General features: G+C 63.6%; 1 protein-coding gene across 6 annotated transcripts in view; it reads left to right on the top strand.

Moving 5' to 3' along the window:
• The window catches only part of TSNARE1 (t-SNARE domain containing 1), an 88,876-nt gene that overhangs the window by 39,605 nt on the left and 32,910 nt on the right, over positions 1 to 16,361 (top strand). For 4 of the 6 annotated variants that reach the window (XM_029923712.1, XM_029923709.1, XM_029923713.1 and 1 more), the window contains 2 exons: positions 7,437 to 7,637; positions 8,382 to 8,451. In XM_029923712.1, coding sequence (XP_029779572.1) covers positions 7,437 to 7,637; positions 8,382 to 8,451 — 271 coding nt within the window. The remainder of the gene's footprint in view (positions 1 to 7,436; positions 7,638 to 8,381; positions 8,452 to 16,361) is intronic. The other 2 variants (XM_029923711.1, XM_029923710.1) reach the window with 1 other exon arrangement.

Genomic DNA, 16,361 nt, shown 5'->3' with positions numbered 1-16,361 from the left:
CAGGGCTCAGTGGGCTGTGCTGGGGTGGGGCGGGGCTGGGGCGGGGCTGGGGTGGGGCTGGAGCGGGGTGGGGCGGGGCTGGGATGGGGCGGGGCGGGGCTCAGCGGGCTGTGCTGGGGAGGGGCGGGGCTGGGGCGGGGCTGGGGCAGTGCAGGGCCAGGTGGGGTGGGCTGAGACGGGGTGCCAGGGGTGTCAGTGCAGCGTCCTGCATGCGCAGTGCTTTCCTCTGCGTTCAAGGGGCCTGTCTGATATCTGGGCTGCAGACCTTCTCCCAGGCTCTGGACTGCGTTTTATTAAAAACCAGCAACAACTGTTTTTGAAGTGTATTTGTGTGTAAAAGAGAGAGAGAGGGGCGGGGTGGGGGAGGAGCAGAGAGAGAAGGAGAGAGAATCCCAGGCAGGCTCCTGCTATCCGCGCAGACATGCGGCTCCATCTCAAGAACCGTGAGATCATGTCCTGAGCCCCCCAGGCACCCCGGACTGTTTTTTATTTTAATTGTGTCTATTTTGAAGGCTTTTGTATTTCAACGTTATCAGTGTTTTCCTTTGGGATTTCTGTTCTCAGGACCCCACCTGCAACCCACAGGCCCCGAATCGCGTTCTGAAGTCTTACAGTTCTAGCATTTGTGCCCCAGTCTGTCAGCCGGGCCGGGTTGGTTCTGAGTTTTGTTAACTTGGGATCGGGGTTCAGTGGATGTCCAGTTGTGGGTCAGCGTTGGTTGAGAGGGCTGAGTCGCCTTGACACTTGTGTCTGAAGCCCCGGCTGGTGACCCGTCTGTACTGATCTGGGTCTCTCTTCACCTGACACTGAACCACCCTGCCCGGTGGGAAGGATCTTCTCCTCCTGTTCTACGTGTAGAGTTGACATTGTTAGGAAGCATCTGAGCTGTCATCTTCATGGTGGGAAGATTTGAAACTACAGTGTCTTTAAAGTTGCCATGACATGTGTCACACGTCACAGTGTTGCGTGCTGTGGTCTGACAGCACACTCGTCACCGCGCTACGTCATTACGTGTCGTAGCGGTAGTGTTACGGCACAGCTGTCCCAATATACAGCCATACGGTGTGTGTTGTAATGACGCAGTGTCACATGTCGTGTGTCACGGTGTCATAGTGCTGCGGTGTTGCCCAGGTTTCTGCGTCTTCTCACATGAGCCACATGTGATTGTGTGTTTTCAAGGAACTTACCCATTTCATCAAAGTTGTGGAATTTATTGGCATGAAATCAGACCGTTCCCTTGTCCGAATGCCCGTATGGTTGGCGGTGAGACTGCCGTTTCTGTGTCCGAATTTGCTAATTTGTGTTTTCTCTGTTTCGTACTTGACTAGTCTCACCCTAAGTATATCAATTTTATCGATTGTTTCAAAGAAGCAGATTTTGATTTCATTCATCTTCTCTATTCAGTGTTGAGTTAATTGACTTTTGCCCATCTTTATCGTTTCCTTCCTTTTGCTTACCCCGGAGTTAATTCGCTTTAGTTAGACCATTGACGCAAGACTCTTCTTTTTTTCTAGGAATGCGTGTTTATTGCTGTAAACTTTTCTCTGTGTTGCGTTACTTACACGATTTTGCACATATTCTGTTTTCATTTTACTCATTTAAAAATATTTTCTAGGGGCGCCTGGGTGGCTCAGTTGGTTAAGCCTCCGACTTCGGCTCAGGTCAGATCTCACATTCGTGGGTTCGAGCCCCGAGTTGGGCTCTGTGCTGACGGCTCAGAGCCTGGAGCTGCTTCCAGTTCTGTGTCTCCTTCTCTTTCTGCCCTTACCCCTCTCATGCTCTTTCTCTCTCTGTATCAAAAATAAACAAAACATTTAAAAAATAATAAAAAATAAAAATGTTTTCCAGTTTCCTTTGTGGTGTCTTCTTTAAGGGTTGCTTAGAAGAGTATTGCTCAATTTTCAAATAATTCTGTTTCCAGTTATCTTTCTGTTATTAACTTCTGGTTTAGTGCTGTTGTGGCCGGAGAATGTTCGTCCGGTGTCAGTGGTTACACGTGCATTGGGACTTGCCGCACACTCAGGCGCAGTGTGTCCCGTGTGTGTCCCGCATGTTTGACAAGAGTGTGTTGGGCAGGACTGCCCTCCAGCTGTCACTCGGGCCAAGGTGGTAGGTGGTGTTGGTGCCTTCACGGATCTTCCGTCCGCCGCCTCGTTTATACCGAGAGGGTGCAGACCACTGTGACCGTGCATTTGTCCGCTCCTCCCCTCGAGCCCGTCCGTCTGTGCCATGCGTGTTTTCCAGACGTGCTGTTAGGCGCATTGAACTCTGAGGATTTTCTCTCTACTTGCATGTGTGCTCTGGAGACTCTCATGTTAGTGGAGAGACTGTCAGACGGCCGCTGTCACACTATGTACCTTCCAGTCCCTTTACTCACAGGTGGGTCTCATTTTCCACAGGAAGTGCCTTCCTTGTAGTCCGTGTAGATGCAGCTTGCCCTTGGCCCCCTCGGACCTTCTCCACTCAGACCGGAACCAGGGCAGGGGCACCGTCCACGAGAGCCTTGCTGATGACGGCATGGCCACCACCGGCTGCTCAGGGAGCTCACGGGGGCCTCAGGCTCAGGCCACGTGCCTGTACCGATATGGTCAGGTTTACACCTGCCGTCTCCACGTTTGTGGTATTTCCTACATTGTTTTGGAGAAGTCGCGTGTTGACGATTACTCCATTTTACATCTGCTCTTGGCTTCTTAGTGACACCGGCTCCTTCTGTGTGTGGGGCTGGCCGTCCGCACACCTGCTGCCTTCGGGTGCCGGCGTCACGCCGCGCGTGGCGGGGGAGGGGGGTGCGTCACAGAGCTGAGCCGTAGCGCCAGGCCGTCGCAGGAGCGCTTTGGGGAAGCCTGCTCTGTTACCGGCCGTGTCTGAGCTTCATCTCAGATGAGACCTGCGCCCGCCCTGCACCCTGCTTCTCACGTGGGTCCACGCAGCCCTTTGTTGTTTCTTTGGACCCGACGGACTTGGAGCATTTGCCGTGGGCACGTCCGGCTGAGACAGTCTCTCGGCTCTTTTGTCCAAAATAAGTGTTTGTTTTGCCTCTGGTTTTGAAATGTATTTCCATCACGTGTGGAATTTTGGTAGAAAGGTGTTTTTCCTTCTCCCGGCTCTTGGAAGGTGTCCCTGCGAGGGCTCGGCCTCTGCGGCCCTGACGGAGTGCGGAGCGTCCTGGGTCTATGCCTGTCTGGCCCCTTCGCCACAGGCTTTCTGCAGCTTTGACTACCGTGCCTTGGGCTTTTCAGTTTTAAGATTTATGTATTTTTAAATGTTTATTTTTGAGAGATAGAGTGAGCAGGGGAGGGGCAGAGAGAGGGAGACAGAGGACTGAAGAAGGCTCTGCATTGACAGTGCAGAGCCCGACACGGGCCTCGAACTCAGGAACCGTGAGATCATGACCTGAGCCGAAGTCGGACGCTCAACCCACTGAGCCGCCCAGGTGCCCCTGGGAACTTGGTTTTTAATCGCATGGAATTTGGATACTTTAGGCTCTTCCTGAAATTCTGTTTGTTTGCTGCCCTCCTGCGGCTCCGTGGGCCGGGTCCCTGGGTGTCGCCCTGAGGCCGCCCCGGCTCTGTCACCGTGCTGTCTTGCTGGAACGCGCCATGCTTCGCCGGCAGTGTCGGGTCTGCGGCTGACCCCACGCAGAGGAAGGTCACCTCGGACATCTCCTGGGGCCCGGGGAGGTGACCCTGCGGCTTCTCGCGTCTCCCCTGCTGCTTGGCTCGCTCCTGGGCGTCCCTCGGCGCTTTTGCGACTTTTATGCGTGTTTTTCTGCACGAGTCACGTCCTGCTCATCATTTCTGGGCCTGGTTTCCTGTCGACTGACTTTCTGGTTTGGGGTCCCGCACTCCTGCTTCCTCACGTGGCCCGTGAGCGTGGCGCGTGTGTCCTCCGCCCCGGGCTCGGTCGTCTTCCGTGAGGGAGGGCTGGACTGTGGCGCTGGAGGGTCCGTCCGGGCTGGTTTCCAGTGCCTCCGGGCACTCCTGGGGCCCCTGCCGCCCTGCAACTCCTTTGCGCCGCGCTGAGGCGACCCTTTGCCGTTGCTGCCAGCCACCGCGGTGCTGGTGACGGTGACATCCCCTCCTTTCTCCCTGTGTGCGGGAGGGCGGGGTGGCTTCCAGCCCCCTTGTCCCGCGCCCCTTCCCCCCCCCCCCCCCCCCCCCCCCCCCCGTCTCCTTGGCCGAGGGGCATCTTCCCCTGTGCAAGCACATTGTGTGCTTGGCCAGCGACCAGGGGACCTGGGCTGGCTTCTGGAGCCCCTCCTGCCTCATCGCCTCACCCCTGCCTCCGGCTCCAGGGCAGCTGCTGCAGGGTTCCCCCCCTGCCCCTGACCCAGTGACTTGGCTCCGCCCCCCTTGCTCGCAGTCTGGACTTGCTTGTAGGAGCCGCCGGGCAACGGGCCTTGGGGACCGCAGAGGCTGTCCGGGGTCAGAGCATCTCTTCCCAGCGCTCATGCAGGGGCGGGGCACGGGGCCTCCTCCCCTGACACAGAAACTCAAGTATATGTGCCACCCTGCATTGTCATTCTGTGACAGAGTGGCCTGTGTTTTTGGACTTAATGTCCCCATTCCACTGGCCAGCACGTGCCTGTGACCTGAGAGCCACCCCTGAGACCGCAGCTGACACGGCGGCCGCTCTGTCCCCTCGCCTGTTCCCCCTCTGTGTCCCTGTGCTGGCGGCCAGCCCCCCTTCTGCCCCGGCCATGCCCACCAGACACCCCGTCCTCCCTCCGCCCTGCCAGTCCGACCTCCCCTCACCTCGGCCCTGGGGCCCCGCCCTGCACTGACCCCTGTGCTGCGTGCGAGGCCCTGTGCGGTCACCGCCCGCCGCTGCCCTGTCCGCCGGCCACCTCGGCGCGGGATCTGGGCGCACACGGTCCGGCCGAGCCCGGCCCCAGCGACCCCAGCGCGTGTATGTGGCTGCGGGCCTCTGTCGGCTTTCTGGCCCCTCCTCGGTGTAAAGAAGAGGCTACGCTGACCCAGTGGTAACACGGAGCCTCGTCTCCCTCACACAGGGCCCCCCTCCCCCCGCCCCGGCTGCCCCCAGTGTGGCTCCGCCCCCTTGGCGGTGTCCCCTGTGAGGGGACATTGCATCCCAGGCGGGGAGGGGTGAAGGCGGTCCAGGGCTCGCCGGCGCCTTGTAAGAACAGGAGGGGAGACTGCTCTCAGAGTCTCTAATTCCAGGGTAAGAAGTGAATCCCGGGGTCCCTCCCGGCCGCGGGGGTGTCCGGGCTCTGTGGTCAGGTACTCGGACCAACGAGAGACTGGGTCTGAGGGAGACAGCCACGTTGCCCCACAGCCTCTGGTGTCCCCTCTGCCCAGGTCTGAGCCCCCACGCCTCCCCCAGAGCTCCGTGGGGGAGGAAGGCTGTCCTGGTGGTGGACTTGCTGTCCTCGCCCCCGGGCCACCCCTCGCCCCCTGCCCCCCGCTCTGGGCATTTGAGCTCCCAGGGCAGCCGGCCGACTGCCCCCACCGTGGCTCCTGGGTGTGTCTCGAACCCCCGGCAGCAGCGGCAGCGACGTGGACCAGGCTGGCACGCCCACCACCGCCGGGCGCGCTGGCCAGAGTCCATGCCAGCCCTGGACGCGGCTCCTCAGGGTGGCTTTGCCCAGCCCCCCTACTCCCTGCCCCCCCCCCCCCTGCTCCCGACACCCCACAACCAGGCCCCCCCACACCCCTGCCCCCCCCCCACGCCCAGCCAGTAAGGGGCCTGCTTGCCCGCTCACCCGCCCCTTGCCCACCCCGAGGGCTCTGCACTGACTGGCGGGTGGAGCGGGAGCCTGGGAGCTGCATCTGAGGTCTGGTCGCTCCTGCCGAGACCCTCAGCAGCGCTGCCCTGCCCTGTGGGCTGTAGCTCTCTTCACCTTCGCAAAGGCTTCAGCTCCAGGCCCGCCTCTGCCCTTTCCGGCCGCGCTGTCCGCCTCCGGGGGCTCAGCTGTGTCGTCAGGGTAAGATCCGCTGGCGTCATCTGGAAAGATGCCCTCCCGTGAGCGCCGGCGGGCAGGGCGTGGCCTGGGGCACGGGCTTGAAGAGGCGTCCCGCGGAGGGCGGCCCTGAGGAGGGGTGATGGTGGCTTCGTTCCGCATCAGTGGCCTCCGGGGTCATCTACACCCAGACCCGGAGAGCAGGAACGGTTCTTGGAGCCAGATACCGCCTCCTGTCATTGAGCGGTGAGGCCGCGGCCGGGCTGGGCGGGCGTGTGTCCTGTAGGAAAGCGCACGCCGGCCTCCCGCGTGCGGGCTGAGGCTGCGCAGCCCCCACCCCGCCCGCCTCCGCGCCAGCGACGTTCTGTGCGCCCTGACCGTGTCGTCCTGCACAAATCCTGTCCGGGCCTGGCCCATCCAGGCTGAGGCGCCAGTAGTAGTGGGCAGTGTAGACACATGTGTGAGTCCTTCCTGTCCGAGGCCCCGGCAGGCGAAGGGCCCCGTGCGTCCGGTTGCTGGCTGGTGGCACCTGTCCACGTTCTGAGAACGAGCCCACGGAGGGTCCTGCACAAGCCTCGTGTGGGCTCCGTGGCGTCTCTGTGCCGAGCTCCCCGGGGGCCAAGGGCGGGCCGAGGCCGGGCCAAGGGCGGAGCCCCGTCCTGTGAAGGAGGCCGACTTCCCCTTAGCGGCCACGCGAGGGTCACGCTCGCCGGGCGGAGGGGGCCTTCCCGCCCCCCCCCGGACTCGGTGGTGTCCACACAGCGGTCATACGGTGTTTAGGCTGAGATAAAAGGAGATTCACCGCGTCATCCACCTTCACGCGGGTGCTTCTGAGGTTTGTAGGGTCTCCCGCAGCGTGCGCCGTGAGTAATCCAGAACGTTCTGTCACTCCAGGGGTACAGCCGACAGCAACCATCCCATCCCCTGGCCCGGCCCCCGGCCACCGCGGCTCTGCTTTCTGTCCCCGTGGGCCTGGACTCTGCCCGGACCTGGAGCCGCGCGGCGGGGGGCCCGTGCCCGGCCGCGTTCACGGTGCGGCGCTGGGTGTGCGGCTGCGTGGCCGGCACTCGCTGCTTCTCGCGGCTGGGCCACGTGGCCTTGGCTGTCGGCCCGGACCCCACGTCATGTTCCTTTCTTCTTTTTTTCAAAAACGTTTGTTTTGAGAGACGTCACTTGAGCAGGAGCAGGGGAGGGGCAGGGAGGGAGGGAGGCTCTCAGGCGGGCCCTGCTCTGTCAGCGGAGAGCCCGACGTGGGGCCGGATCCCGTGACCGTGCCATCACGACCTGAGCTGAAGTCACGAGTCAGACGCTTCACGGACGCTTAACCGCCCCCTGCCCCCCCATTGGCCCGGTTCCGCTTTGTGACTCACACAGCTGCAGGCAGGCGTGGTGTCTGTCGTGTGGGCCTGGCCTCCCGTCTGTCGAGGGCGCCCCGCATGCGGGTGCGGGGTGCTGGGGGCAGCTGGTGCCCGGGGGGCCCTTCTGAGGGGCCGCCCCCGCTTTCCTCCTTTTCCAGGGGCTTCGAGTGCCCCGGGCGGGCCTGCTGGTCCCCCCGTGATGCTGTGGGGACGCCCCGGCTGGGAGGGGTCGCTGCCCCACAGCCCCGTGAAGCTGTGTGCTCCCCCCTCCTGTCTCGCAGCCACGCAGGTGGACCCTGGTGGCCTCCCGGAGCTGTTCCAGCAGACATCGGCCCGCGTCTCCCGGATCAACTCCAGCGGTGGGTCCACGCCGGGCGCAGCCTCACCCCTACCCCCACCGAGCGTGCCCCCGGAGGCTGAGGCGCCCGAGGGACTCGGCCTCCCTGCGGCCCAGGGCCGTCGCCCCTCTCAGGGCAGCATGGGCGGAGCCCTGTGGGCCCGGGGCGGGGCAGGCCCGTGTGTTGCCCCTGCCTGGCCCTGCTGCCCCGTGTGCTTGTGCGAGCTGGACGTGACGTGTCCCCACGGGGGAGGGCGGCCTCTGAGCCTCCCTCAGACTGGCAGTGCAGGTCGGCTCGCAGGTCGAGGGTGCTGGGGCCAGGAGTGACAGTCACGCCCCACGGGGCCGGGCCAGGCCTCATCCCGACTAGTCCTGCGGACAGTGGGGGACGGGGATGGGGGCAGGGCAGCAGCGGGGGCACGGGGGTGGCTCACCGCACTCTGTGGGCGAGGCCTGCTGTTTGCCCGGAACCCTGAGCTCTGTCTGGCCCTCGGGGGGTGCCCACCAGGCGAGGGGAAGGAGACCCCCCAGACCCAGGCCGGGGCCCCTGGAGGCGGCTCCCAAGAGGCTTGGCCTGAGCCTGAACAGAGGGAAGGGCCCTGCCTGGGGGGCTGTGCCGGGGTGGGGCTGGGCTGTGGCAGCCGCTGCCCCAGTCCCTGGGTTAGTCTCCCTGGCCTTGGCTCCCCGCCCCGCCCCACCTCTGCTGCAGTCCAGGTCTCCTGGGGGAGGTCTCTCTGTGCCTCATGCCTTTCCTTTCTCCCGGCAGTGACCTCCTTGGAGCAGAACCTCCGGTCCCTGGGGACGCCGAGTGACACGCCGGAGCTGAGGGAGAGCCTGTGAGTGTGCGCTCGTGTGCGTGGATGTGGGCATGCCCGTCCACAGACCAGCCCAACCTGCGCTCCGAGCTGGAGCTCGCGCCTGGCGTCCCCCTCAGGGGCACGTGTGTGCCATCTGCGTAGCCAGGTTACAGGGGAACTCTGGTTTTGATTCTGCTCCCGGGGCGGGGGTCCCGTGGGGCTTTCCTTTTGGTTCCCTAGAGGCCTGTCCTGGCTGGGACTGGGTGAGGCAGGGGTCTGGGGGGAGGTTCTTCTCCTGACAGGATGGTTCTCAGGGGCTGGGTCCCTGGGGAAGAAGAAAGGAGACCTCTGCAGGGGGGCTAGCCTGGCTGGTGGGGGGCAGAGGGCAGCTCTGTTCATGCCCTGCCACCCTGGGCCCAGTGCTACTTCTTAAGGCCCTGGGTGACCCCGGCCTGGTGCGGGCTGGGAGGGACGGGGTTGGGGGGACTGAGACTCCCGTTAAGCCAGTGTTCCCTTTGCCACCTTCTTGCCAGGGGAACCGGGGTGGGTCCTGTGTGAGCCTGAGCATCCTGCCTGGGAAAGAAGAGTGCATGGGCGGTGGACCACGCGTGCTCTGGGGGTGTGGCCTGCGGCCAAGACCTCACGTCTCTTCCTGCCATTGCGGTCACAGCCCCCTCCATCTGTGCACCCACCCACCTTCTCACTCACCCATGCATTCATTCCCTTGCCCACACGCCCGCCCAGCTGTCCGTCACCCATCCCTCCCCCCACTCACCTTACACATCCATGCGTCTGTCCTCCGGCCATCCGTACGGGCACCTGGGCCCCCTTCTGCCACAGTTGGGGGTCCAGAGCTTGAGGGAACTGAGGGCCCTTTGTAGATTTTATGTGTAATTCTGTTTTTAATTATTCTTTTTATTCCTTTTTTAAAATAACGTATTGTTTTCTGATTGTGGAGGTTGCATATGCTCATTACGGGAGATTTGGACGCCCAGGACGTCTGAGGAGGCGCTGTTAGCGTCCTGGTGTCCCCTGCCAGCCTCCCCTCAGATCCGTACGCGGTTTGCAGAATTGGATCTCAGCAAATAATGTTCCGGATCCTGCTTTTTACTGTTGGGATTCTGGGGTGCGCGTGCCCTCATCACACACTGAAACCACGCTCTTCGGGGCTGCGGGGACGCTGTTGAATCTGCGTAATGACCGAGCTGAGACCTAGAGCCGGGTCCCTGGCTCTTCCCGTCTCTCAGCATCCCGAGCAGTCCGCGGGGAGGGCGCTGCGGTCGGTTCTCATATTTGCCTGCTCCGGCGTCCGGCCCTGAAGTGGTGTCCGTGGGTCAAGTGGTTGGCATTTTCAGGGCCCCTGGCCTGTGAGCATGTTTCCTGGGCTGCCTTGCCCAGCTGGCTAAAGGCCAATGTCCCCAATGCGGGTCTGGAGCGGAGAGCTGGCTCCCACACCCCCCCGGCCCGACCCTGGGCCTGCCGGCGGTCACTGAGTCCCACCCACCCCCGCCCTCAGACGCAGACGGTCTGGCTTTGGCACCTTCCTGCCTCCATGCCCCTCCCCACCAGAGCCCCTCCCCACCGCACATCTTGTCCTCCTCCCTGAGGGACAGCTCCTAACCAGGCTGCAGGCCTGGAACCTTCCAGAGCCCTGTTCATGGTGGAATTTGTGCACATCATGACTGTTAGCATTTTTAAATGACTGATACCAGCCTAGGGCGCCAGCTCTGTTTTCTCCACGTTGACAGTCACCGGCTTCTTTATTTTGCCAGATAAGGACATAAAAAAAAGTCCCTCATGACAGCCATTATTGCTGTCATTTCACGGAAGACGTTTCCTACGACAGAAGTGGATGGGGTCTGAGCTCACGAGGGGGGACGGGCCTCAAGATGGATGAAGCTGGCGGCCTAAGGCCCCCGCGGGGCCAAGCCTGTTTTCTCACCTGCACGAGCCGGGTGTGGGGACGTCAGGGACCCTGCCTGGGGCACACCTCTGCAGGCTCCCATATTGGCCAAGGTGGCCGGGTTGGAGAGCTCTCTCCGACGTGGCGTGAGGCTCTGGGGGGCGTCACCCAGAGTCCTGCTGAGCAGTGAGACGGTCCTTCCGGGAGTCCTGATGGCCAGTCTGCCTGTCGGGCCCCAGCCTTGTGACCACGGCATCGGGCGGCCTGGCTGTTGTTAGCCTGAGTTTGCAGCAGGCCGGGAGGTCCCAGCCCCGGTGCTCTGCGGGCCCCGGCTCCTCGGAGCAGGCGCGGGCACTGGGCCGCACGGCCCGAGTCCTGTGGTGGTCACAGCCCAGACCGGCTCTCCCCTCTGACTGTCACGTTCCGAGGGCTGCCTGCACAGGGCCGGGGTGCGCGGGCGCGGGGGGCGGTGGGGCACTGGAGGCCGCGGTGAGCGGGGCTCCAAACGAGGACGAGTGTACCCGAGGGGCAGAAAGACTCGGGTGGGGGGCCCTGCCTGGGGACCACCCCCACCTCCCGCCGCTCCCCCTTCACCTGGGGCGTCTCTTCCTCTGGAGCCCGCCTAGCGCCACCCCCGCGGAGGGCGTGCCTCCGCCTCCTCCCCCAGAAACACCTGGGCTGCCGCGTCCTGTGCCTGTGACCACAGACAGCCCTGGCCCGTCGTTGGGGTGCAGGCCTGGAGCCGATGAGGCAGGGCCCTAGGGATGCAGGGGTCCTGCTCTTCAGTGCAGCCTGCCTCTTCTACTCCAGAACCCCTCCCTCAGCGCCCCCTGCTCCCCACCACGCCCCACCACCACCCCGCGCACTCTGTAGCCTGGTGCCCGGGCCAGCTCGGCCACAGACCCATGTGCTGACAGGCTGCGGCAGTGGGGCTTGGGGGGGCGGGTGGCCTGTCCCCTCCCGGCTGTGTGACAGGTGTGTGACCTGGGTGGACCCAGACCCTTCTGGGGGGCGTCCTGTTGGGAGGAGGCAAAGGCGGCGTCTGTGCCTGGTGGGGGCCCTGGCCCCGCAGTGATCCAGTCCGTCTGGATGACCCAGAGCAGGGGGGCGGGTGCGCCGTGGGCCCGGAGGGTGGTGTGGGGCGGGGGGCGGTGCTCCTGGAAGGTGTGGCCCTGCGGCAGGTGCCAAGGCTCCGAGCCCCTCCCAACCCGCTGCTGGAGGTGGTAGAGTCTGGGGCCCGTGGCCTGTGGGGGGCTCACCCGCCCTCCTGGTGTTCGTGGATCTCCACCCGGAGACTGGCCCGGATGGGGCAGCTGTGCGTGGGGGCGGGCTGGGTGCTGTGGGGCCCTGACCCTCAGGGGCCACAGCAGTGCCCCTTCCCTCAGTGGCCTGTGTCACGGGGGCACGGGTGCACACAGGAGGATGGGGCCACGTGTGGCCCGGCCCCGTCCCTGGAGCCGCCTGTGTCCTCGTCAGCCTGGCAGCCATCCCCCCCGCCGTCTCCCCGGTGTGCCGGCCTTGCTGTCTTTGTTCACAAAGAGCCTCGAGGGGGATTGCGCTTGGGTGAGGGTGACCTCCCGGTGTCCCGCTCCTAGCGCGTGACAGAGGGGACTGTCTCCGTGGGGCTTCTGAGGGGCCACCTCGGGTCTGTGGGGCTGCGGCTTCACCTGTGCGAGGGGAGGTGGCCCCGGGTGGGGGTGTGGGTGAGAGATGTCTGCCCAGCTGCCACCCGGGGTGCAGGGCTGGGGCCCTGGGGGGGCAGGGAGGGGCCCTGGGGGAGCGGCGCTGTCCTCCCCACGGCAAGGACATGTGTGTCAGGATCGGCACCGAGGGGCGGGGGGAGGGGCCTGCGTCTGGGCGATCCCCGCTGCGTGGGGCTGTGCCCTGGGGGCTTTGTGCTGACGGCCCGGCTGCTGTAGGGACCTCCGTCCATCCTCTTCCCAGAGCTCGGGCCACACGGGCTGATTCCTGCTGCACCGCGGCTGCCCAGATGCCAAGCTGGGGTTCACTTGAGAACTGGGGGTGGGGTCACCCTCTGCAGCCCGCTCTCTTATCCCTGATCTGTGATGGACGCTGATCACCTGGGCTGACCTGACACCTGCCCCTGACTCCTTGGAGCTGGCTCTGGGGTCGCAGCCTCACTGACCAGGTCTTGTTGGTTTTTTTTTTAACACATGAGGAAGCTGAGGCCGGGGGTGGGGGTGGGGGGAAGGGCTCTCCCGGGGCCACAGAGCAAGAGCAGAGCTGTGGAGGACCGCTCCCGGGAAGCGGATGTGGCACGCACCGGTCCTCGTGGGCCTGGGGACGCCATGGGGCCTTGGACATGATGTGGGGCTCCGTCTCTAGGGGAAACCGAGGCCAGTGGGACTGGAAGCCGTGGAGCTGGTGAACCACAGGCTGGAGGGGGCAGCGCAGAGGCCTGCGGTGGCCCCAGATGTCTGGGACCCCACTGGGAGCACTCAGAGCTGGGGTGTCTGGAAGCTTCTTTGCCCGCGACAGGCAGTGACTGACGCTGAGCTAGCGGGGCACCGCCGGTGGCGTCCACATGTGGTCTCCCGTGGTGCGGCGGCCTCCTGGGGGCTGCTTCAGCACAGGCTCTGCGGAGGCGAGCCCGGGACCTGGAGCAGGGACCCCCTCCACCTCTCAGTGGGGGACCCACAAAGCTCCGCAGCCTCTCTTTAGGCTCCGGTCGGCTCTAATGGGGCAGTGCACACAGCACGCTGGTGGGTGTCCCAGTGGGGTGTCCGAGAGGTGGGCCCAGGGCCTTGCAGGCCCCGCACGTGCCTTGGACTGTATTTCCAAAGCAGTGGAAAGCCAGTGGAAGGTTCTAGAAGGCAGTGACATGATGGATGCAGGCTGTCACTGGGTGGACGGAGCCCTATGCGGGGTCTGGAGAACTGTCCCCTGGGCCGGTAGGTCAGGGGCCGTGCTCCCGCCTGACTGTGGCGTCGAATGCACAGACCCCTCCCACCGCCGATGGCCAAGCGGCTGTGCGTGACTGCAGCCCTCGGACTGGCCTTGCCCCTGCCTGCAGGGCTGGGTAAGGGCGGGCCTGGCGCTTGCCTCTGGGGCTGCCAGGAGTCAGTGAGCACCACACGTGCTGGCACTGGGCTGGGCACGGGAAGCCGGGGCTGTTTCCTCCTGGTCTCCCAGAGCCCGTCCCAGGGCACAGCCCCAGGGTGTCGGAGCCCCGTGGCCGGCCTCCGGAGGTGTGGCATTTCCCCCGGAAGAGGGTGGAAGGGGGTGGAAGGGGACGACAGGGTTTCTGAACGGGTCCGGGAAGGACTGGGGAAGGCGGACGGGGATAGTCGGGTTTGGCAGAAGGGAAGGTCCCAGTGGCTGCGGGGAGGCACAGGGTGCGTCACCGTCCCCCATGTCGTGGCGCAGACCTGAGCACTCCTTCCGTCGTGTGGACGCACCTGCTGTGGTCCCCATGCTCCTGTCCCCCCCGAATCCTTAGGCTGGAACGAAGCCCGGGGGATGGTGTCAGCAGGCAGGGCCTGGGGAGGCAGGAGGCCCTGGGTGGGGAGCCCTCAGGGTGGGCGTAGTGCCCTGGGGACAGGACCCAGCGAGCTCCCTTCCCCTTCTGCCTCGAGAGCACACAGCGAGGAGGTGCCGGGGCTGGGCCGGGAGCGGTCGCCGTCCGCCGCCTTCCCGAGGCGTCCTGTTCGTGGGCTTCTGCTGCGGGGGCCCCAGTGGGGAGGACGCACTGTCCTGAGCTGACCGGCACGGGGGTTGTTTCCTCGTGGTGATTTTGAGGCGCGCTGCTGTGTGCGTGTGCGTGTGCGTGTGTGTGTGTGTGTGTGTGCACGCGTGCGCTGAGTCCTCCTGCCGAGTGCTGGGCACGGAGCCGCTGGCTGTCACGGTTCAAGGTTGAGGGCCTGGCAGCCCGTCTCCCTGAGTGGCTACGCGCTTCCACGCTCCCAGCAGCAGGCGCGGGGACCGCACCGCGTCCTCCCTGGCACGCGCCACCCGGCTTGGACTGTGGCTGTGTGCCGGGGTGCCATGCTGGCTCCTGGGGAATTTGGTTTGTGTTTCTTGGTAACTAACCACGTGGAACATCTCTTCACAGCCTCTTTGACTGTTTGTATGTCTTTGAAAACACGTCTGTTCAGACCCTTTGTCCATTTTTGAGTTGGGTTTTTTGTCTTTCTGTGGTTCAGATATTCCCTTCTTCTAGAAGCTTCTTTCAGCCTGTGAAGCCCTGGCTTTCCTGGGCTTTTGCCTTCCCGGGTGCGGGTCATGCGTCCCTCTCCTTTGCTGGCCTCTCCTCATAGCAGCCTGCTTCCTTCTCGAGTTGGGGGAGCACACGTCCGTGGAGTTCCCGTGGCCCCTGTCCACGGCAGAGGCCCTGGCTTGTGGCCACGAGCGCCCCCCCCTCGCCCGCCCTGGGCCTTCTGCTCATACCTGCCTCCTCCCTGCTCTGCTCCTCCGGATTAGCTCCTGGGCCTGAGCCTCCAGGCCCTCCTTCTGCTGAGTCCCCACCTCGGCCACCCTTTGTGTGCGGTGCGCCCCCGCCCGGTCCCCTGACTCCAGCCCCTTCCTCCATAGACTTTCTGGCTCCCTGAGGCTGGGGGCAGGGTGCCTAGGGCTTCTGGGCCGCCTGCTGTGTGTCCCAGCCCGTGAACCCCTGAGCTTCTGCTCCTGGGGGTGCAGCCTGGGCTGGGGGTCCTGGCTGATTGACTTGTTTTTAATGATTGTCCAGTTCCAGCACCATTTGTGGGAGGGGTTATCCTTTCCCTGCTCAGTACTTGGGCTCCGTTTTCAAAGTCACTGGACTCCGTCTGCGGCTCTGTGTGGGTTTTCTGTCGCGTCTGGAGGCTGTCTTTTCGACGGCACCGTGTCGTCTTCCTCACGGAGGCTTAACAGGAAGTTCCGATGCCAGCTGCGGGCGCCCACGGCTCCGCTCCTCTGTGCTTGAGATCAGTTTGGAGACTTCCGGTCCTTGGCATTTCCATGGAAGTGTGACAGTGGCCTGTCCGGTCCTGTGATTTTTCAGTCCTGCTGTGATTTTAGTTAAGATCACATCGGATCCATGGACCGATGCAGGGGAACCGACGCCTTCACACTTGAGTTCTCCAGCCCGAGTGGTCGGGGCCGCCTTCCCTCACGTCTTCTGCTGCGGCTGTCCCCGGAGGCTTGCATGTGTGTCGTCCAGTTTACCAGCAATTTCATATTTTTTATACCGTTACGTCACTTATTACTGTTTAAGTTTCGCTTTCCAGCTGTTGCCTACAAGCACAGAAATGTCCCTGATGGTGTGTGGCCTGAGCCTGGGGCTTTCCCGGATTCTCTTCATCCAGTTGTACAAGCTACCTTCTTTTTTCTAGTTTTCTTAGAGTTTTCGTGACGAGTCAGTGTTGAATTTTGACCACCACTCTTTCTGTATAACGTACTGAGATTGTTTTCTCCTTTTAAAGGTCATTCTGTGAAAATGAGAATTTCATTAATTGCCTTAAAAATTTTTCATGTTTATTTTTGAGAAGGAGAGAGAAAGAGTGTGTGTGCATGCATGAGTGGAGGAGGGGCAGAGAGAGGGGAGACACCGAATCCGAAGCAGCTCCAGGCTCCGAGCTGTCAGCACAGAGCCCCATGTGGGGCTTGAACCCATCAACTGTGAGATCCTGACCTGAGCTGAAGTCGGCGCTTACCCGACTGAGCCCCCCAGGCGCCCCCGTGAGTCGCTGTCTGCACGTGGGCCAGCCCACGCTCCTTGGGCGAGCTCCTCACGGCCGGTGGGAGTGAGAGCACCTGGCGACTCGTTCCTTACCGGGGGTTCGGCGGCGCCAGGGCAGAGGTGGGGAGGGCATGGGGGCAGGGGTGAGTGTGGGGCAGGGCGGGCCTGCCCTTCCCAGTGCGTGGAGGCCCTCGTCCCACTGCCCTCCCCGCTCCAGGGTCCTCTGTCCCCGTGTCTGCAGAGGTGGCAGTGGGGCAGCGAGGCCAGGGTCTGCCTGGCATGTTGAGAATGGGGGGGTGGGGGCTGTGGGGCACAGGTGGGGTACAGGTGGGGACGCAGGTGGGGACAGGTGGGACACAGGTGGGGACA

This window comes from Suricata suricatta, chromosome 15 (assembly GCF_006229205.1).
Source record: "Suricata suricatta isolate VVHF042 chromosome 15, meerkat_22Aug2017_6uvM2_HiC, whole genome shotgun sequence".
NCBI lineage: Eukaryota > Metazoa > Chordata > Mammalia > Carnivora > Herpestidae > Suricata > Suricata suricatta.
This window is presented reverse-complemented; position numbering and strand designations above follow the sequence as displayed.